General features: G+C 37.8%; 1 protein-coding gene across 1 annotated transcript in view; it reads left to right on the top strand.

Moving 5' to 3' along the window:
* LOC306874417 (uncharacterized protein) overlaps window positions 1-23,072 on the top strand; it is a 41,525-nt gene that overhangs the window by 3,713 nt on the left and 14,740 nt on the right. The window contains exons 10-42 of the mRNA XM_079424452.1: window positions 1,681-1,768; window positions 1,867-1,996; window positions 2,075-2,194; window positions 3,677-3,829; window positions 3,911-4,058; window positions 4,173-4,272; window positions 5,802-6,156; window positions 6,485-6,541; window positions 6,646-6,834; window positions 6,995-7,069; window positions 7,165-7,233; window positions 8,658-8,789; window positions 8,871-9,048; window positions 9,896-10,041; window positions 10,133-10,426; window positions 10,501-10,719; window positions 10,797-10,943; window positions 11,981-12,190; window positions 13,088-13,180; window positions 13,272-13,355; window positions 13,437-13,730; window positions 13,805-14,023; window positions 14,111-14,179; window positions 14,265-14,348; window positions 15,737-15,883; window positions 16,036-16,224; window positions 17,025-17,243; window positions 17,898-18,050; window positions 19,455-19,613; window positions 19,697-19,789; window positions 21,619-21,702; window positions 21,780-21,896; window positions 21,977-22,147. Coding sequence (XP_079280578.1) covers window positions 1,681-1,768; window positions 1,867-1,996; window positions 2,075-2,194; window positions 3,677-3,829; window positions 3,911-4,058; window positions 4,173-4,272; window positions 5,802-6,156; window positions 6,485-6,541; window positions 6,646-6,834; window positions 6,995-7,069; window positions 7,165-7,233; window positions 8,658-8,789; window positions 8,871-9,048; window positions 9,896-10,041; window positions 10,133-10,426; window positions 10,501-10,719; window positions 10,797-10,943; window positions 11,981-12,190; window positions 13,088-13,180; window positions 13,272-13,355; window positions 13,437-13,730; window positions 13,805-14,023; window positions 14,111-14,179; window positions 14,265-14,348; window positions 15,737-15,883; window positions 16,036-16,224; window positions 17,025-17,243; window positions 17,898-18,050; window positions 19,455-19,613; window positions 19,697-19,789; window positions 21,619-21,702; window positions 21,780-21,896; window positions 21,977-22,147 — 4,985 coding nt within the window. The remainder of the gene's footprint in view (window positions 1-1,680; window positions 1,769-1,866; window positions 1,997-2,074; window positions 2,195-3,676; window positions 3,830-3,910; window positions 4,059-4,172; window positions 4,273-5,801; window positions 6,157-6,484; window positions 6,542-6,645; window positions 6,835-6,994; window positions 7,070-7,164; window positions 7,234-8,657; window positions 8,790-8,870; window positions 9,049-9,895; window positions 10,042-10,132; window positions 10,427-10,500; window positions 10,720-10,796; window positions 10,944-11,980; window positions 12,191-13,087; window positions 13,181-13,271; window positions 13,356-13,436; window positions 13,731-13,804; window positions 14,024-14,110; window positions 14,180-14,264; window positions 14,349-15,736; window positions 15,884-16,035; window positions 16,225-17,024; window positions 17,244-17,897; window positions 18,051-19,454; window positions 19,614-19,696; window positions 19,790-21,618; window positions 21,703-21,779; window positions 21,897-21,976; window positions 22,148-23,072) is intronic.

Genomic DNA, 23,072 nt, shown 5'->3' with positions numbered 1-23,072 from the left:
ACAAATCTTAATTCCAGAATTTGTAGGTATTTAAACAAGACAAAAATACTAATGGTTTAGGGTTGTGACGGTGAGGAAATTTGTAACAACACCAGTAATACTCGTATCACCTCTCTTTCCTTCACTTTTAAATGTCTTGTAAAAGCGTGGTGCACATTTCTTTCACTTTCAAATTAGCTGCAATTTGGCATAAAGCAGTTGTTTGAGTTTTCCCTCTTTTCCTCGCTTTCCTTCGCTTTTAAATAGCTTGAAAGCACTGTGCGCTTTTTACTTTAAGTTTTCAACTAGCGTCAATTCAAGCAACAACAAAATACAACTTCAAACTCAACTTGGCCTATATATAAATCATAAACTTCTATTAACAAATCAAAATTCACCATTCTATAGGCTATGCCTAATATATAATAACAAATAACTTAGTTTAAATAGCCTAGGTATGCAAAACTGAAAATTAGCAAACACTGTGGAACAAAATAAATAGGGAACTTAGAACGTTTATTAGCAAAACAAATTAGAAAGCTTGGAGGCACGGCATACACCTTGATGTCAAATAAAATAAATAAATTACACAGTTTAAATGGTAAAAATCAGCAAACATTGTGGAACCAATTAAATAAATGTTTAAGAAAAACTTCCAAAAACACCTTAGATAAACAAGTCAACAGGCTTATCAAAATGCTAAATATTAACAGGTGCTTTTGCATTTAAATCCTCTGCTATTGTCTCATCTGTCTCTCACTCTTGTCAGTCGGCTCTCCTCACGTGAAATTAAATCTGATCTGTGATGCGACTGTCATTTGGCACGCTGTATTGAGCAGCCGCATTCAGTTTTAATCGTAGTGCCTGTTCTCTTAAATGATTTTTATTGCTATAAAAATGACGGTGCCGCAGAAGGCAAGTGACGTAACTGGTGTTCATTTCTTTATTTAACCAAGTTAAAAACTCTTTGAGATTAAAATCTTTTGCAAGAATGACCTGGCCAAGAAAGCAGCAACAAATAACAAAGTATATACAAGTTTACATCATAAGACGCATCAAAGATCACAGTTCACCAAAGGATAAAACACACGACTTAAAGGGCATTGAGTCCAAAATTTGCGCACATTAAAAAATAAATACGATCTCTCGTTGTCAAACACATTTACACACTGCTTCCGAAACTTTCGGCCGTCATAAAAAAAAAATTCAGATCAGGTTCGATTTTCTGCATTTTCGCATCCGTAGCATGCATTTTGATAGGAAAGGATGATGAATACGAAAAAACGCACGCAAAAACTTCCGTCTGTCGCAGCAAGCCTAGTGTGGTTCAAAACTGGGTGACTTTTAGATATGCAGTTTGAACCTCCCAAAAAATTGACTTCATTCGACGAGTCTGAGTGGTCATTAAGTCACTTTGACTGACCATAGGAAATTAATGGGATAATTAAATTTGTATTTATTTTTTTTAAATATGGGTTGAATTAAATCTGTATATTACTCGCAATGGTGAACAAACACCCATAAAAATGCAATGAGACAATAGAGCATCCAAAGTGATAATGTCTCAAATATCTGAATGTTTATTTTCTAAGCATAAAATCTGGAATTCTTTCATAGCAGATAGCTGCATAGAACTGTTTACGGTCTAAAATGACAGAGGTACTAATCTTTTGTTAAACCTCTCTTGTTCCTCTGTTTCAGGAGCCCGCTTTAAAGAAGGGTGCAACATAAACCGCAGTTTGTTCACACTGGGTCAAGTCATTAAGAAATTATCTGATGAGAGTCAAAAGTGAGTTATTTCGCGACTCGCAGTAGGAAGTTTTACCATTACTGAATCAGTTTTTGCTGTAACTGTAGCAAACGTGTTGTTTCTGTTGCATCCAAAAGGGGCTTCTTGAATTACAGAGACAGTAAACTCACCCGAATCCTTCAGAACTCTTTGGGTGGCAATGCCAAAACGGTCATTATTTGCACCATCACCCCAGCCACCGTCGACGAGACCATCAGCACTTTACAGGTACGAGAGAAGACCCTTCTTTACTGATCTGGATCGATATGGGTAGATGTTGAACGCGTGATGTTACTGTTGTTAAAGTTCGCTAGTGCTGCAAAGCGCATGAAGAACGACCCTCACGTCACAGAGGTCTCTGATGAAGGCGCTCTCTTGAGAAGATACCGCAATGAGATCGTCGATCTCAAACGACGTCTGCAGGAGGTGAGGATGTGGTTCACTTTAGGCCTGTCACGATTCCTCGATTCAATTAGAGTACTCTATTTAAAAAAAATTAAATAAATAATCCTCTTGCATTTTGCCTGAGTCGAGTAACCGATAAAGTACCGGAAGTGGTGCATTCCACGGGCGAGAATCCATGAAACGCATTATTAGACAGTTTTCCAAGGTTGCATGATAAATTAAACCCATTTAAATATCATAAAGCATAATGCTATTGTGAATTCACAAACGCTGTGATTCAATTAAATATGAGATGCAGGTTTAATATGTAGGTTGTGTGTGTGCGTGTCACAGCGGCTCCGTTCACAGTAAATACTGCGCCGCACAAACTGTTATTTACATGTGTGGAGCGTCTGAAACGCCATCTCTGCATGTTGTTGTGAGTTTGGGTTTATTATAACGTTCATCTGGGAACGTAAGGTAAATAATTTATAAACCTACACAAATTCAGCAGAATACATCAATATTCTCAATTTGCTAACGGTTCATTGCGATTTCAAAATAAGTTTAAACCCTCGCTCTGAGTTTACAGGTTTTGATGTCCACTTATTCATTTAATTACAGTGGCATTTCTGTTTTAAAGAAATGGCCAGATATTAAAGATTAAGTGGACATTTGAATTAAATGTTTAGTCAATATTAAGGATTGGATTACACTTTTCTGCACAAAAACAATCGTCAGGTTGTTGGCGCCCCCTGCAGTCAAGTGTTATAACGTGTCATGTACATTAGCTCTGTTTATAATATATTATGTAGTTTAAAAGTTCTGTTCAATAAAACCATATGATTACTTGCTTTTGAGACTTTTTTAACTAATTATTGCTTTATTGCTATTATATGTGTCCCTGGAGCACAAAAGCAGTCATGAGTAACACAGGTATATCTGTAGCAATAGCCAACAATACATTGTATGGATCAAAATTATACATTTCTCTTTTATGACAAAAATCATTAGGATATTAAGATCATGTTCCATCAAGATATTTAGTAAATTTCCTACCGTAAATATATCAAAACTTCATTAATTTTTGATTAGTAATATGCATTGCTAAGAACTTCATTTGGACAAATCTAAAGGCCATTTTCTTTTATTTTTTTGCTCCCTCAGATTCCAGATTTTCAAATAGTTGTATATCGCAGCCAAACGCAAAACCATACATCAATGCAAAGCTTATTTGTTCATCTTTCAGATGTATAGATCTCAGTTTAGAAAAATTAACACTTAAACTGGTTTTGTGGTCCAGGGTCACATGTATTTTAAATAATTTTAAAGGCTATTGTTCGCTTGGGTCTATTTTTATTACAAAAAATTATAATTCAATTACTTGATTAATTGTCAGAATAATCAACCGATTACTCGATTACCAAAATAATCGTTAGTGACAGCCCTAGTTCTCTTGTTTGACAGTCGTCCTGTAATAACATGACCCATCATCTTCTGATTGTTTTCCATCTGGTTTCTCAGGTTTCCTCTGTCACACAAACTACTGCAACCGAGCGAGAGTCTCTGTGTCAGCTTCTGCAGGAGAAAGACCAGCTCCAGAGAGAGCAGCAGGACCGGATCAAGAACTTAACCAAGCTACTTGTTACCGCCTCAAACGTCGCCATAGTCCCTAAGGTAACAGATTTCACTAGATCCAACAGTAAACCTCAGTGCTGGTGAAGACCATGCATCTGATTATTGCGTTTAAATGTAAAGGTTCCCAAGCGGAGAGTGACGTGGGCTGGGAAACTGCTGAGATCTGCTCATCTCATGAATGAAGATCTGGCCTCGACGGACATGAGCTTTGCAGAGCCGTACATCAAAAAGAGAAGAGCTGATTGTTCTCTGCCTGATGAGGGAGACGGTATGACTGTCTTATCATTGGAGAAAATTATACTGCATTAGCGGTGAAAATGAGCCTGTAAACATGATCCGTGTTACACCAGATAAAGGTTCAGTGGTAATGTTTTGTGTCCAGATATGGATGAGTTTGACAGTCGGTTTGACTTCACTGCTCTGGAGGAACCCAACATGGACATGGAGATGAGCAGCATCGCTGTCCGCAGCTCCTCTGAAGGGTGAGGACACTCACTACTGTCTTAAAACTGCTTTTACTAGGGATGTCCCGAGCCGTTGTCTTTATTTAACTGATTTGTATCAGCTCTCCTTTATCCCGATCCGGTGTTGTGCACACTGCAAAAAATATTTTCTTCCTTCGTATTTGTGTCTTGTTTTCTAGTATAAATATCTACAAATTCTGGAATTAAGATGCATTTACTTGACAAGTAAAACGACTAAAGAGGTTTATACAAGAAAACAAGACAAAAATGCTGAGGAAGAAAAGCATTTTTTGCAGTGCAGTAGGCTGTATGCGGCTTTTTAAGTGGGTTTGCCAACCGGCATTAAAAGGAAAAGGCAACGCTCAAATGTGCGCGATCAGCCGCCCGCCATTAAAACCATAATAAGAAGAAATGTGTGTGCGTGAACCAGAAGCTGTTTCCATCAACCTATTTTTATGCACATTTTGGAATGGCGCATTAAAAACCGCTGGATGGAAATGCCAAGATGAAGAAAATGTATGCACACAATTGAGCAGGATAAACTTTTCCGATAAGAAAAAATGTGCATAAACTACAAACAGAAACTCATTTACTGAATAAATTCTACCAAGCGCATCAAACTTTGCACGATGTGACGGGATAACTTGTTTAACCAGTGGACCGATCTCATTGCACAGCATCTGAAATGTTTTGGTGGTTCTGAAATGCCTGAGCAGTTTTTTATTTTTTTAAAAGTAATATTTAGTGTCAGTTTATCTGGAAGTGACATTTGTTTTCATTGACTCGTTGGATGGAAACTGTTTTATTCACAAATGGCTTATTGCGATTATTCCAGTTTTGCGTATAAGTTAAATTCACATCTTTGGATGGAAACCTAGCTAGAGAGGTTTATTGTAGTGTGTCACACGCTTGAGCTTCTGTGTTCAGTGTTATTTCATGTGCTCTTTAGTAACGATCTCTCATTCATTTATCGTTTACTTTTATCTGCCGTCAGATTATCTGAGACGTCGTTGTCAGAACACATTGCTATGGATTGTCTCTTTTCGGATTTGACTGATTTCTGATTTTGACACCACAAGCTTTATGATATCTAACCATATGTTGCAATTATTCTGCTTATTGTATATAAAATATGTACATAAATATAAGGTTATATCAGCAGTCACATTCATAATTGATGACACTGTTTACAATGGTTAACACTGTAACATGTTTACAACGACCAAGTAATATATAGTGTATAGAGAGAGAGTATCTTATTTATATACATGGATGCATTACTTTCAGTCTCTGCCCAATTCTGTATACATTGGATTGATTTTAATTAACTTTAATAACTTGAATTGTGCACCAAATATAAGTATCGGATTGGGACTCTGTATCGGCAGGTACTCAATATTCAATGACTGGGAACGGATCGGGGGCACAAAAAACATGATCAGGACATCCCTAGCTTTTACACTCTACATAGGCCGTTGAATTCATCATCTTCATTTCACAGCAGTGCTCACAAATTCATATTTCTGTGATTTCCTCTCTCTGTTCAGGAGTCATTTCCTAGATTCCCCCCGAGCGAGCGAGCTGATGTTGAAGGTGGCGTCTCTAGAGCGTCAGCTGGAGGCAGAGACTCAGAGCAAACAGAGAGCAGAGGAGATGAGTGCTGAACTCCAGCTGAAGATCTCTGAACTGCAGCAGAAGCTGGAAGCTCAAGCTGTGCCATCAGAGGAGGAGAAGACCACGTCTGAGCTGGAGAAAGAGTTGGAGGCGCTGCAGAGTCGACTCGAGGCGGAGGTTCAGGAGAGACAGACGGCTGAGGAGAAGAGCTCCTCACTGGAACTGAAGGTGGCAGAGCTGGAGAAACCTTCAGAAGATCTCCTGCGCTCACAGCACTTGTGTGAACAGGTACAACAGATACTGAACAGTCAACTCCTGGGTTATTTTTGAGGACAGGTGCTGTTTTTTTTTTTATTTAGATTTTTCAATAAAATAGCAGTACTGGTATCTCATAATAGCATGTACAGCTAATTCTTACCTTGGACATTCAAGTGCATTCATATGCTTACGAACAAAGACAGAAATAAAAGAAAATATAAATCACAATCCCAAAATACACGCAACACCGTGCCAATGTCTACCTTATATTTAAAGCATAACTGAGAAGAATATTGATGGGTTTTTAAAACTTTTCTTTCTCCTGACCATAAATGTTGATTTTAAAAATTGTGTTCAGCTGAGAAAGGATCTGGAAGAGGTCATTCAGCTCTGTGAGACTCTCGGATTTGAGAAAGTGAGTCAACCACATACTTTAATTTTCTTCGGCTTGTTTTTCATTTGAAAAATGCTTCACGTTACAGTAGTATAATGGGTTTTGAATGCCATTATTTTGTAAAGGATGCTGTCATTGCTGAGCGAGACCTGATCAAACACACGCTTCAGCTGGTAAACGAAGATCTGGAGAGTCTGAAGGCAGAGAAAGACTCTCTTCAGAAAGATAAAGACGCTCTGCAGAAGGACATAGACGAGAGGAAAGATGCGGATGAGTTTGAGAAACTGGAGCAGGAGAGCAAGAGAGAGTATGAGGTGATCGGAGCTTTATCATGTGTGCAAAGTGCAGTTTACCACATGCATGGAATTATCACTTGGATTATTGTTCTCAAGACTATTATTTACATGTTTTCTTGCTTCCACTGATAATCCATGTCTGACAGCTCATAAGATATTTTAACTTCTCTCCACACAGAGAGAACTGGAGTCTGAAAACTCCAAACTGCAGCAGGAGTTAAAACAATCGGAAGACATGATCCAAAAGCTGAAGGTCCGTTCACTTTGTTTGTCATGTAGCACATCAGTGCTGCTCTTAAAGACCAAACTTGTGTAAATGTGAGATGATCTCACTGTTGTTCTCCATAGGCTGAGCTGGCGGCGATTTCATCAGAGCTTCAGAAGAAGACAGACCTGACCACTGAGCTACAGAGTTTTGTACGTTACTGGTTGAGTAATGTGGGATTTCAGGGTCTGATGCGGATATCTGGAGATGTTTGGCAATGGGAACTTAACATTTGCATAAATTGCATAAACATTTGCACAAGACTCAACACTAGAACTGACACGAGGGGACACAAAACATCTTAAAGCTTAAAGTAGCTCATAACTCGCCGATTTAGGATAAAATCTTAAAAATGAGCGTGTCTGTACTAAATTTAGGATTCCTAAATCTTTGCTCTAAGAGTATTTCACAAAGCATTTAGCACTAAATCTGTGAAATGTTAGGAGACCTAAGTCACTAAGACCAAGTCACAAACTATCCTAAAATAACGGTTTCCGGCAATCTGCCTCGAAACGTCAACATTTTAGAAACATTTGATGATAATGAGCTTTTAAAAAGGTATCGTCTTTGGTTTTGGAGGTTATCCCAACTCTAAATTTTCCTTTAATTATATCCTTGTTTTCATGATCCAGCTGGGTGAGAAGTAACAGCTTTTTTGCGTCCGGTTTGGCTTTCTTCTACGTTTGCATGTCTTGCTATCAGCCATGATTATTCTACTGTTAATTAAAAGTCTGATTATATGCATATTCACTAATTAAGAGAAGCATACATGTAAGAGAATGACATGTATGAGAAGTTACGCTTTTGAGAATGACAGTGTCCCTGGAGCACAAAAGCAGTCATGAGTAACACAGGTATATTTGTAGCAATAACCAACAATACATTGTATGGATCAAAATTATACATTTCTCTTTTATGACAAAAATCATTAGGATATTAAGATCATGTTCCATGAAGATATTTAGTACATTTCCTACCATAAATATATCAAAACTTCATTTTTGATTAGTAATATGCATTGCTAAGAACTTCATTTGAACAACTTTAAAGGAGATTTTCTCAATATTTAGATTTTTTTGCTCCCTCAGATTCCAGATTTTCAGATAGTTGTATCTCAGACAAATATTGTCCAATCATAACAAACCATACATCAATGGAAAGATGATTTATCCAAACATTGACCCTTATGACTGGTTTTGTGGTCCAGGGTCACACATGCTTGTTTTATTAGTGACACTTAGCCTGCATTTTAAAATCTTTATTTGAATATGGCAACATAATTTCGCACTCTACAATATTTTTGAGAATAAGTCACTAGCTGAGAACCCCCCCCCCCCCCCCCCCCCCCATCAGCCAATCACTGTGTGCATAGTTAATAAGCATGCTGACATCATCCATAGCAACGAGGTAAACCCTGCCCCCTTATTTACTGAGCTTAAGACTCTCTATGTGGATCCTCAAAACAGGATCTAATATGCCGATGTTTAGTTCAATTATCATGCTTTCTAGGAAAAAGTAACTCTGCTTTCCTGCGGCTACAGACTGTGTCTCATATTCATTATGTTCTGTTCTGCAGAGTGACAAGGATCTTGTCCAGGAAGTGACACTTCTACGGCGCTCCCTTGATGATGCAGAGTGTCTCAGTTTGGAGACCAAGAAAGAATGGGCCTTCCTGCGGAGCGAGAACATCTCGCTCAAAGAGAGAGACGTGAGTAGAGGAGAGCTGTCGGAGAGATCTGTGTGTGTGTGTGTGTTGTCATTTATGTGACTCTATCTGTGTTTCACTCAGGCAAACCTGACTACAGACCATGAGAAGATGGAAGCTGAGGTGAAGATGCTTCAGGACAAGCTAGAGCAGGAGAAGTCTCGCTTCAAGAAGATGCAAACAGATCTTCAAAAAGAGCTAATGAGCACCTTCGATGAGAACTCCAAACTGACTGCTCTGCTGGACGGAAAAGTGCCGAAAAGTAAGTGAAGAACCTTTGGAGAACGTACAGAAAGGGACTTCATGATCTAAAGTCAACGTGAAATCTAAACTGAGTGCGTATGCTCTCTAAATTCATGCTTCTGGTTGAATCATGAACCATTCACGACGATCATTAACACGTTTGAAATGCTGAGGTTTAAGGCAAATTGAAACTGGTAGTTTAATCCCAAATAAATTCTACTGAATTTAATTTCGTTCCAACTTTTTTTAAATCTTTGGAACAAACATGACTTTTTTTTTTTTTTTTTTTTTTTCAATAATTGAAACAGATTCATTAATTTTCAAGCTTTAAAATGCACACAAAGACGTTGTAAAAGTAATGTATATGAATCAAGCTGCGTAATCCAGGTCTTCTGAAAAGACGCTCGTTTTGTGATGAACGGGCTTAATTTAGGCTTTTATTCACATATAAACTATGATCAACACACATGCATAAAACACATCAGATATGGTAAAAGGAAGCTTAACCATGCGTGAATCACATGCAAAACCAATGAGGTTTATTGACTTTAATATGGATTTCTTGTAGAAAAGCGCATAAAATCTTGTACCATGTTTTATGTGCTTTTAAACAAAGAAATTAAACAAATAGGTTTATCTGACTTTAAATGGATGGACAAAAATGATGGGAGAAAATTAAAAATGTTATTGTTCTAAAGATAAGAAAACATCTTATGGCTTTGGAACGACTCAAGGTAGAGTAAATGACAATCTTATTTTTTTTATTTTTGGGGTACCTGTTCCATTAAGATTTAACCAGCAGAGTGTTTGAGTTATTATAATCTTATGTATTATATTAGATTGTTACGTTTGTTTCCTCTTCACAGATCTGACAGATAATCTTGTGTTGGAGAAAACTGTGTGTGACTTGCGTAAGGAGCTTGATCAGAGTCACGAGAGGGAGCGATGTCTGCGGAGTAAGACCGAGGAGTTGGAGACTCTTCCTGTTAAAGTGGATGAATTACAGAGACAGGTTCGAGGAACTGCATCACATCATCTTTGCTAGCTTCCATCCTTTGTTTTTGTGTCTGCATGGCTAAATCTCATCCATTATGGTTTCTCAGGTGTGCGGTCTGTCAGAAGAGCTGCGTTCTGTTCGAGAAGAGAGAGACGCTTTGATATCCGCTCAATCCAGAGTGAATGAAGATCATCAGAGACTGAAAGATGAGGCGACTAAAGCTCAGGATCAGCTGCTGAAGATGGAGAGCGATCTGGTTGACGCTCAGCTGAAGGAAGCAGAACTGAGCCAACAGCTCTCAGAGACATCAGAACGCCTCCAGAACCTCCAGACGGATCTCCAGCGCGTCTCACAGGAGAAAAGCACACTTCTCACATCATCAGAGGAGGCCACACAGAAGGTCCCTTCACACGTTACACTACACACTAACCACCAGCTTTAACACCAGTGATTTAACACTGTTTTTACTGTCAGTCAGTGCAGCTGAGCGCAGAACTGGAGTCTGTCCGCGCTGAGAGAGATGTGCTTCTGTCTGAGAAGGAGGGAGTTCAGAGCGACCCGGATGAGATGGAGAACCTGCGCCGCACTATCAGCTCAATAACTGAAGAGCGAGAGCAGCTCCAGGAGATTCTGCAGGGCCTGAGAGACCAGAGAGACCAGCTCAAGACGGACATGGAGGAAAACGTGGAGATGGTGAGCGCTTATTCCTGCACCATGATGATCTCAATCGATAGCAGACCTTTTTAAACCCTTTGATTTATTCACTGCAGATGATTGAGACTCAAGCAGAACTCAGAGATGCTCAGGAGAAGGTGAAGGACCTTCAGGGAAAACTACACAACCTGGAGTCACAGAGAGTTCAGATGGACGACCAGAAGAGCTGTGAAGATGGACAGCTGGACAAACTACAAGATCAGGTGGCTGAGCTGTTTGGCATAACATATAGTTCTCCCTAGGGATGCAACCAAATGAAAATTCTTGTTTGAAACCAAACAAAATGGAAAAACTAGGCCGAATACCAAACACGGTGTTTCACGGTTGTTCCCCCATGTGTTTTACCAACTGTTTTCACCATTGCATAAATACCCAAAGTTAGCTTTTTACTCTCTTGTCTTGCTTTTCAAAGAAACAAATTTATTACAAAACTGTTACAACACTGAACATTAACTTTCTAGAAGAAATTATACCAACAAAGCGCAATGTAACTTAAAATGAATAAATTAGTCAAATAAATATATTATTTGTAATTTGAGACCCCCTTCTTGAATCAGGCATGTATTTGTTACTGTACATATTAATGCAGCCTTGCTGAGCAGAAGAGAAATCTGTTCAAACATTAGAAAGTATTTCAGATCCCACAGATACAAATCTATTACTGATTTGAACACCGTAATGAATGTATTAGTATAGCTGTTGTAATTATCACTATTGTTTTTATTTTACAGAACAACAGTAAAATTACAATACTAACATTTATGAATGTTGCTGGAGCTTTTATTTTGGGTGGAGACCCCGGGAAGACCTCAGTGCAGCTTTTTGACGACACCAGCAGATTTATAAATGATTCTCATTAAGAATTTGGGAAGATGTTTGTCTCACGCATCACATCCACGCCTTGTAAAAATTCATAAGTTACTGAGCAACCGATGAGTAACACTGTTTCAGCGCAGATTTTCCTCACGCTTTGGACTCTGAACCCTGGCTAACATGCAGATTATTTACTAATTAAGGCCATTTCGTTATTTCAATCATCATACAGTAACCAGTCTATTTTGTTTGCTATTTTCGGCTGAGTAATTTGTTGCCGAACATTCGGTGCATCCCTAGTTCTACCATATAAATGTGAATTATTATTATTATTATTATTTTTTTTTTTTCTCTAAATGGTAGATGTATCCACACACCTGCTCTATTCTTTAAATGCTCAGTATTAAAGTGTCGTGTTTATTTGCAGATAAAGCAGCTGTCAGAAGAGCTCAGTGCTGTTGTTGGTGAGAAGGAGCGTCTGCAGTCGGAGAGATCGGACCATCATGACGTGATTGAGAAGATGAAAGCAGATGTCACATCTTTAACAGAAGAGAGAGATCAGCTTCAGGAGAGACTACAGCAGCTGGAGAGGGACAATATTCAGATGAAAACAAATCTGAAAGAGAAAAGTGAGACGGTGAGAAGAATAATCATCACTCTAAACTACAACACAAGACTGAGAACTTCATTCAAACAATCTCCTGGTCACTTTCTGCACAAAACCTCAAGAATTTATTTTTCCATGGTTTAATCTCATGTATCCATAGATTTTTCTTTAGAGTTCTATAATTCTCATTCTCACTGATGATTTGCATTAGATGCTCATGACTCGCTGTCACTTTTTTTTTTCTTTTCTGTTTTCTTTTTTTTTTTTTAGTATTACTGTCATTTCTTACTGACAGTATTTTTGATGTAGTCAATTTATGCAGATTGAAATGAGAAAACAAATACTTTAGATAAAATACAGTTTTAATGCAATATTTTTGCATTGTAGTAACAAGAATGAGTGATGATTTGTGATACAATTATTTGTTTATTGACTTCTGCTTAATATGCACTTGTATTTTGCAGTTACGATGCTGGTATGGAAAATTCAGAAAAGACCATTTGTGACCCTGGACCACAAAACCAGTCATAAGGGTTCATAAGAAATTAAGATTTATACATTTGAAAATCTGGAATCTGAGAATCTGGAATATCTGAAAAAATATTGAGAAAACGCCTTTAAAGTTGTTCAAATGAAGTTCTTAGCAATGCATATTACTAATCAAAAATGAAGTTTTGATATATTTACGGTAGGAAATGTACAAAATATCTTCATGGAACATGATCTTTATTTAATATACTTATTATTTGGCATAAAAGAAAAATGGATAATTTTGACCCATACAATAATTTTTTTGGCTATTGCTACAAATATACCCCAGCGACTTAAGACTGGTTTTGTGCTCCAGGGTCACATTTGGTGTATTGTTCAAGTAAATCCATTGAGTTCTGTAATGCAGGTGAAATGAGTGAATTGGTTTTGTTTCAGATTCTGCAGATTCAGTCTGAGTTACAAGAAAAGCATCAGCGTTTGAACCAAGAACAAGATTCCAGCGAGGAGGACAACTCTCCGCTTCAGCAGGTCTGTAACTATGGCTTTATTCTTCTTTTCTACATAAGTGTGAGTGTTTGTGCAGTTTAATCTCTCTCTGATGGTGTACTATATTCTGCAGATCCAGACACTAAAGGAGGAGCTTGAGGCTTTATTAGAGCAGAGAAACCAGCTGACCTTGAACCTTCAAGAGACATCTCAACAGGTGGGACATCAGCTAGAGGTTTAAAACTAGCTGCATGTGATGTCGCTCATAAGCCCTATGAATATATTTGCTGTTTCTCAGGTGTGCGGTCTGTCAGAAGAGCTGCGTTCTGTTCGAGAGGAGAGAGACGCTTTGATATCCGCTCAGTCCAGTGTGAATGAAGATCATCAGAGACTGAAAGATGAGGCGACTAAAGCTCAGGATCAGCTGCTGAAGATGGAGAGCGATCTGGTTGACGCTCAGCTGAAGGAAGCAGAACTGAGCCAACAGCTCTCAGAGACATCAGAACGCCTCCAGAACCTCCAGACGGATCTCCAGCGCGTCTCGCAGGAGAAAAGCACACTTCTCACATCATCAGAGGAGGCCACACAGAAGGTCCCTTCTCACGTTACACTACACACTAACCACCAGCTTTAACACCAGTGATTTAACACTGTTTTTACTGTCAGTCAGTGCAGCTGAGCGCAGAACTGGAGTCTGTCCGCGCTGAGAGAGATGTGCTTCTGTCTGAGAAGGAGGGAGTTCAGAGCGACCCGGATGAGATGGAGAACCGGCGCCGCACTATCAGCTCAATAACTGAAGAGCGAGAGCAGCTCCAGGAGATTCTGCAGGGCCTGAGAGACCAGAGAGACCAGCTCAAGACGGACCTTGAAGACACTAATGGGATGGTAAATGCTGAATTCAGCTGTAGAGTTTTATATTAGTATATAAATGATAAAGTGAGCTGAGTGTCTTCATAGGAAGTGTTTTCTCAGCTTATACAGGCTCAACAGGAACGCAGCGGCCCACAGACACACACACAGCATGATGAACTCCTCCAGCAGGTAATCAGAGACCTTCACACGCTCTTGATTTGGAGCACATGTGATATTGATGATCATGGTTTTTATAAAGTGCATTCTCTCACAGATGCAGCAGCTTAAAGAGGAGCTGGACGCTGTGAATCAGGAGAAGAACCAGTTAAAATCTGATCTACAGGAGAATGTTGAAATGGTGAGATGGAAATGTTTTGACAGGAATGACATGACCGGTTTTCCTCCACATGAGCATGTATTGTTTTATGATTTCATTCAATTTCAAGTTTGGCATCGGTAAGATATTTTAATGTTTGAAAGAAGCATTTATTTGATCAAAAATGTGAAATATTACAATCTAAAATATGTTTTCTATAAGTATGTTAAACTGTAATGTATTTATGTGATCTGCAGCTGTATTTTCAGCATCATTACTCCAGTCTTCAGTGTCACATGATCTTCAGAAATCATTCTAATATACTGATTTACTGCTCAACAAACATTTCTGATTATTATCAATGTTGAACACAGTTGTGCTGCACAATATTTTTGTGGAAACTAGGGCTGCAACAACTAATCGATAAAATCTATTATCGATAATGAAAATCATTGACAACGATTCTCATTATCGATTAGTCGGGTCTGCCCACAGTGCATGTACAATTTCAGCCAGTCACTTCAAACTACAGCGCTGAATAACTCATTTCTATGGACAAAATGCATCTAAAAAATTGTGTAGTAGTGCAGGAAACAGAATGAGATGCTGTGGGAGAAGTATGTGACCCAAACTGCCCAAAACTGAGAATTATTTATTTTAAGCTAATGTATTGGTGTAATGGTTTGCCCTGTCAGGCGCTTTGACAGATGCGTGTGTGTCCTCGGCGCAAAAACTTTCAGTTTGCAGTCATATCGTTATCTGTAAATGTCACAAATTCACGCGAGCATTTACATTTTTGCATAAAGGTCCGTCCTGACAGTCTGCTTTGAGTTTAAATTTGTTGTTTTCATTAGCATTCAGTCGGCACATTTGTCTGAAGGACATTGGACAGAATGTGGAATAGTTTTTTAAATTTTTTTTAGTTTTTTAAAATCTGATTAATCGAAAGGAAAAAAAAATCGGCCAACTAATCTATTATCAAAATAATCGTTCGTTGCAGCCCTAATGGAAACTGTGATACATTTTATTTTTCAGGATTCACAGATGAATAGAAAGTTCAAAAGAACAGCATTATAAATGTCTTTACCGTCACTTTATCAATGTAATGCGACCTTGACGAATAAGTGTTAATTTTTTTTTTTTTTTTTTTTTTTTTTTAAACTTGCTGATCTCAAACTTTTGAACTGTAGTGTGAATAAGCAGTAAAAAAAATAAACTTGTTTATAAGGTGAACTATGTACACTTGACACTATTTCTGATGTAATGAGGGTCATGAAATCTCAGGGTGGTGCTACTATTTTTTTTTTTTTATTTTTTTTTTTTTTTTTTTTTTTTTTGCATTTGTGACTTCAGAATAGCCCTTTATTAAGTGTCTTTTTTTTTTTTTTTTTTTTTTTTTTTTTTTTTTTATAATCGTTTTCCAAATGCAGATGATTGAAAATCAAGAGGAGTTGAGAGGAGCTCTTGAGAAGGTGAAACATCTCCAGAATGCTGTACAAGAGCTGGATTCTCAGCGAACACTCATGCAGTCTAAACTCCAGGACTCTGAAAACACATCACAGCAGCAGGAGCTTCAGGTAGATCACGATCATGGGCTGTCCATGAACTAGCATAATTCTGTCAACAAGTAGTTGGATAATCATGGTTTCATTCATTGAATGCGAATCATTCGCAGAAAATGGTCACTTGAGAGGAAATAGAAACTGTTTATGCTGTTTGACCTCCACAGATGAAGCAGCTGAGAGAGGAGTTGGAGAGTGTGCGCTGTGAGCGAGAGCATCTGCTGTCTGACACCGAGATGATGGAGCAGATGAAGACCAGCATCAGCTCTCTGACGGAGGAGCGAGACCAGCTCCGGCAGAGACTCAGAGACGAGGTGGAGCACCTGAGGACGGAGCAGCAGGAGAGAGACCAGACGGTAAAAACCACAACCAGGGAAAATTAATTGATTTGATTTAAGAGTATTCTGGGCTATGCTCAGCCTGTATCACATCCTACCACAGAACATGGCTTCTGTGCATCTGCATGCTGATTTAGTCACATTATCTGCCTTAATAGATACAACTATTTGAAAATCTGGAATCTGAGGGTGCAAAATATTGAGAAAATCATCTTTAAAGCTGTCCAAATTACACATGGAAATGACAATCCTCTATCATGGTATGGCGATAGCAAAACTGTCTTGATATTATCGTGGTCACATGACGATATGAAACGATAGGTCTTCCAGGCAAAAAGTGTAGTTTTTAAAATAAATGTAAACTTATTCTAACATAAAAGGTGTTTTAAAGTTGTGTTTTGGGTCATTATGCTTTCAAACTGAAAGCACAATATAATCTCTTCATCAAGTGTGTTTTAAAGCGAAGCTGCACTTGTTTCAGACGATCAGCTGGTGATCCGGTGTTTGCCACGTCTCAGAACGGCTCCGTTCACACTGAATGAATGCAGTCAACTCCTTTATTGTGTTGAGTTTAGCACACGTTTGGGAACAACAGCCAGTTCTGCTTTATTTCAGCGGCAGATGATTACAGCGTTTCGCTAGATTTGTAGCGAGACATGTTTTTGACTGAAGCTGCAGTTTTCCTTCAAAATAAAATATGCTGCCGTTTCCGTCAAAATAAAAGCTTAAAGTGCAGCATGAATTACTGAACGCTTGCGTTGCAATGCAATGCAGATTTTGATATGGTTACATCCCTACTATCCTCCCATGATTCCCAGCTGGTCCAGGTGCGAGAGCAGCTCCAGGCGGCCTGTGCCGAGAGAGAGCGTCTGCTGTCTGAGAAGAGCAAGAGCAATCTGGAGAACACTCTTCTCGAGGAGGTGCAGAGCAGCCTGGCCTCTGTCACTGAGGAGAGAGAGCAGCTCCTGGAGATCCTGAAGGCCAACAGAGAGGAGAAGAACCAGCTGAGGAGAGACCTGGAGGAGAAGGAAGAGGCTGTGAGTGATTTGAGTCCTCCTTCAATTAGGGGCAATTTTGACTTAAAGGGACATTTCACCCCAAAATAACAATTCTGTCATTATTTATTCACCCTTTTGTTGTTCCAAATTTGTATGACTTTTTATTTTGCGGAACACACAAGAAGAGAAACACAAAAAAGCTGTTTTGGTTCCCTTTGACCTCTATTGTATTTTTTTTTTTTAAAGTCAATGGAAACTGTTCTCAACATTTTTCAAAAATGTTCTGCGACTTTAGAACGACACGAGGTTGAGTAAACGATTACACCATTTCCATTTTTAATTGAACTCGTTTTCATCTACATTTAAACATGTCAAGTGGATTTTATCACTCAGACCTGTAACTTATTTTGCATAATAGCCAAAAATGTGTATTTTGAGTACTATTCCATTATTATACTAAAATTATTATACTCCGGAAAAGTGTTCATGAATCGCCCTTATGGCAGAGGTAGTTTCATTTATTTATTTAAATACAACAAAGGAACAGCTGATCTCTAGTGACTTCTATATTCTTATTTGGTAAAGGGTGAGAGACCTGGCGAGCCACATGATTTTTGTCAAAGAGCCAGGTGTGGCTTGCGAGCCATAGTTTCCCGACCGCTGCCCTTATAGGATCATATTTTCTCTTATCAGTTGCTGCGTCTGCAAGAAGAGCAGCAGGAGAAGCTAGCAGAGATGAAGGAGGCTGAAGCTAACATCACCGCTCTGACTCAAGAGAGAGACCGGCTGCTGGAGACGCTGCAGGGCGTGAGAGACGAGAGCGAGCAGCTGGAGAAGAGCGAGACGGTAACTGAAGCTTCATGCTAGGGGTGGGCGATATGACAAATATCAACTTTTCTTTTTTTTCATGCATTACAAATAATGCGAGTTACATAATCAGATTACTCTTTCAAGTAGCCTAACTAGTAAAGTAATGTTACTTTTTAATTTACAAGAACATATCGGAGTTATGTTTTCAAATAAGTGACGCCAGTTACTCTGTTTCTGATGTATTGACTGAAAGCTCTGCTGTCTCCATGCTGAGAGAAATCAGGAGTAAGATGTTACTTTAGTTCTAGAATAAAAGTGAACATGCATTAATTCATCTCACTCACAAAAAACAGATTCAGTATTCCTCAAAATGAATAAAAACAGTGAAATGCAACTCAGGATATGACGCAAACCTTCAATAATTAAATGTTAAATACAATTATCCTTTATGTATTTAATCCAATTTTATTAACCGATGTCTTTAGTGCTGGCCTTCGATGATCCAGTTCAATCATACTAATAAGCAAAAATTAATCTCTACACCATTTGTTCTTTTTTTTTCTTTTTTTATTATTATTGCTGAAAAACATTGAACTTTCTTCTGTGTTCTACTGTACAGACATGAATTTACTTTCCCAAAGTGGGGAAGATTACCGTCTTTGTCATTGTATTATCTTTGTTATTAAAAAATAAGAACAAAGATACAGATTACAAATACACACAATATACAAATAAAGCAAGCAGTGCTTAATTTTTCAGGTACAGTAGGTGTATTTAGCAGAGCATTCAAGAAACTGAATGACCAAATATTAAAATAAAACACTTCAATGTGTAAATTTATATATTGATTGTAGGCTACATGCTCAGAAAAAGCACACGTTACACTGCCAAAAATATTTTCTTCCTTAGTATTTGTGTCTTGTTTTCTAGTATAAATATCTAAAAATTCTTTAATCAGGATTCATTTACTTGACAAGTAAAACGACTTAAGACATTTTATTTAACAAAATATCTTTAGTCATTTTACTTGTCAAGTAAATGCATCTTAATTTCAGAATTTGTAGATATTTATACTAGAAAACAAGACACAAATACTAAGGAAGAAAATAACTTTTTGCAATACAGAACGTGAATGAAATGTATAACCCGCAAGGCTTTAAAGCACATAATGTACTTTTGTGATTGTGAAAAGTGCAGTGTAACTCTACCGCTGAGTTAATATTTGATGTGAATGTACAGTATATTGAGACAGAGCCGCCAGAACTGCAGCTGATAGAATGTGTGCTATAGTGCGATACTACAATATTTCTTCAAAAGCAGATCGTGGACACATTTTAATCATCCACGATCAAAAATGGTCTCATCATGCACCCCATCAGCTCCTGTGCTGCTGAGTGTGATTCAGATCCATAAGCAGAGCATTTCTCCGCTGCTTCACAGATGGTGCAGTTGAGACAGGAGCTGCAGTCAGTTTGTGCCGAGAGAGACCGTCTGATGATGGAGAGAGACGCTGCGTGTAACCAGTCCGGCTCTTCCACCAGCATGACGTCTCTGAGCGAGGGAGGAGACCTTCAGGAGATCCTGCAGGGTGTTCGAGAGGTAACCGCACATGGGTGGTGTGCCTTTCTGAATGAATGAAGAGGTTAGAGCTGGTTTACTCATTCATATCTCTCTCTCTTCAGCTGATTCAGGCTCAAGGAGAGCTCAAACAGAAGAATCATCAGGTGTCTGGTCAGCGGAGTCCCACAGAGAAGCAGAAAGCTCAACTTGAGCAGGTACGTAACTCTGTGTGCAATCATTTAATGCAAGAGCACAGTGCATAGAGTTTCAGTGTGGAGGGTGTACTTTTTCTTTTTTTTTTTTCTTTTTTTTTTTAAGTAACTAGTAAAGTAATGCATTTATTTTTTAATTTACAAAGTTACTTTTTCAAATAAGTGACGCCTGTTACTCTGTTTCTGATGTATTGACTGAAAGCTCTGCTGTCTCCATGTTGAGAGAAATCAGGAGTAAGATGTTACTTTAGTTCTAGAATAAAAGTGAACATGCATTAATTCATCTCACTCACAAAAAAAAACAGATTCAGTATTCCTCAAAATGAATAAAAACACTGAAATGCAACTCAGGATATGACGCAAACCTGCAATAATTAAATGTTAAAGGATACAAATGATTTATGTATTTAATCCCATTTTATTAACCAATGTCTTTGCTGCTGACCTTCGATGATCCAATTCAATGATACTAAGCAAAAATTGTTCAAGATACACCAACGTTTGTTGTCTTTTTGTTTAATTGCTGAAGAGTGTTGAACTTTCTTCTGTGTTCTGCTGTTAGACATGAATTCACTTTTCCTTCAGCCTGAGGCTTTTGGTGTAAAAGGGCTTTATGTTTGACAAAAATAGAACTTTATATTAAAAACAAACAAGCCCTGCCCAGATTTGAAAAGTAACGTAACTCATTACTTTCCATAAAAATAACTTTGTAACGCAATGTTACTTTTTACTCTTAGTCTTTTTACGCTTTCACAAATTAAGGCCTTAAAAGGTTCTAAATCAGAGCAGAAAGTCTTAAATTCATAAAGTAATGGCATTAAATGTTGCATGCATCTTTTTCAGTATTTCTGCCTTGTTTTCCAGTACAAATATCTAAACATCCTTAGATCAAGAGATATTTACTTGAGATGCAAAAACGAAGATGTGCAGTCTTGTTTTCTGAGAAAATTAACAATTAAACGAGTTTATTCTTAAAACAAATCTCTGTCAATCGGGAATAAAAACATGTTTTCAGTTTGAATTAAGTTTTTTGATATTTGTTTTGTTTTAATCCTAAACGCACTTCATTTTGATCAGTTTCTCATAAAACAAGACAATTTATTAAAGCAATAAAGATCTGTTTGAAAGTTGCTGTTTTTTTACTTTGAAGCATTGCTAAGACGTTTACATTTAGAGACCATATTGACACTGTGCTCCATTCAATTTATCCCTTAAATTTATTACTTAAAAAGGTCTTTCATAAGTCTTAAATTTAGCTTCGTTAAATCACACAGAAACCCTGTACATAATGTTACGCACAGTTGGAATTAAAAAAAAAAAAAAAAAAAGATTTTCTGTCATGTTTTTAAATGAATCCATCAAAATAGCTCTCAAATCCACAAGTCATGAATTTGAGACTGGTTTGTTTCGCTCTAGTGACTGAATCTTTTGGTGCAGTTGATGAGTTAACATCTGCTTTGCTCACAGAACTTCAAGTCATTCAATTCATTATTAGCTTGCGATGAACAGAGCTGGTGCTTAAATTTGAAAGTTTACACAAAAATGAAAATTCTTAATTTACTCAACCTCATGTTCCAAACTGAACTAACTGACTTCCTTCTGCGGAACACAAAAGATGCTATTTTGAAGAATATTGGTAACCAAATAGTTTCGGTTCCCATTGACTTCCTTGGTATTGACAAAATATTGTGAGACAGGTAATATTGTGTTGGTTACCAGCATTCCTCGAAACATCTGCAATAATTGTTAATGGAATATAAATTGGAAGAAAAACCGTTTATTTCGATTCTAATTCCTCATGATGTGCGTGTTATGTCTTTGATCTTGTCCAGGTTCAAGCTCTCACTGAGGAGATGGAGTCTCTGAGGAATCAGAGGGTGGTGCTCAGGAAAGAGCTTCAGGAGGCAGCTGCGACTGTGAGGCTTCATCACATGAATAATGTCATCAGAGCTCCACACAGCATGACTCTGACTCTGTTTACTCTTTCCCGTAGTCTAAATTGTTTCAGGATTTACTGCACGTTACTAAAGAGGAACTGAAGCAACAGCAGAAGGAGAACGCAGATCTGATGGAGCAGAGCGCTGTGAAAGAGTCTCAGCTTCAGCAGCAGGTGAGTGCTGTTAGATAACAACCTTACATACGGCAGGTGAATGATTTAAACGCCTAATCTCTCATTCTGTTTCCTCTCAGCTGAGTCAAATGAGTGAAGATCTCTCAGCTTTACGAGACACAGACATCCAAAACCTCCAATCAAACCTCACCTCACTTACAGAAGAGAAAGAGGAACTCCAGGAAACTCTGAAGAGAACCAGAGAAGATGGAGAAAAACTGAGACTGGGTCTTCAGAAGAGCGAGACGAAGGTATGCTCCTTAATATCTATCATAGATCTTATTTTAGTCATTTTAGTTCACACTGCTCACACCCAGGAAAACTGCTCACTACATATTAATTTTGGTTGCTAGATTTAGCAACTTCTCAGACTACCCTAGCAACTTTTTCTTCAGAAAGCACCTAGCTACATTTACACAAGAGAACATCAAAGGTGTCTAGCTGTACACCTCACAGTTGCTAGTTGCAATTGTTCAATAATAAGTTAATTTATGATGACACCTAGTTATTAGTTTTAACCTGCACTTGTTGAACAGAAAATGTGACTGTTCAATATCTCAATGTTGTATTTAAAAATAAATATTTGTGACCCTGCAGCACAAAAGCAGTCATCAGTAACACAGGTATATCTGTAGCAATAGACAACAATACATTGTATGGATCAAAATTATACATTTCTCTTTTATGCCAAAAATCATTAGGATATTAAGATCATGTTCCATGAAGATATTTAGTAAATTTCCTACCGTAAATACATCAAATTACTAATCAGAAATAAAGTTATGGATTGCTAAGAACTTCATTTGAACAACTTTAAAGGAGATTTTCTCAATATTTAGATTTTTTTTTTTTTGCACCCTCAGATTACAGATTTTGTATCTCAGCCAAATATTGTCCTATCCTAACAAACCATACTCCAGTGGAAAGATTATTTATTCAGATTTCAAGTGATGTATAAATCTCAATATCGAAAAATTGACCCGTATGACTGGTTTTGTGGTCCAGGATCACTTTTTTTGTTTTTTTTTTGTTTTACTAACAAATCTCAATTAGCATTTCAAAATTGTATTCATAATCTCATTTTTTGCTGAGATTTGAGTGATCTGATTGTGATGTCATTGCACGATGACATCATGTAATCACAATTCAACTGCAAAGAATACACAACGTCATTTA

This window comes from Barbus barbus (assembly GCF_936440315.1).
Source record: "Barbus barbus genome assembly, chromosome: 8".
NCBI lineage: Eukaryota > Metazoa > Chordata > Actinopteri > Cypriniformes > Cyprinidae > Barbus > Barbus barbus.
The sequence above is the reverse complement of the archived record's forward strand: the minus strand, read 5'-3'. Positions and strand labels throughout refer to the sequence as shown.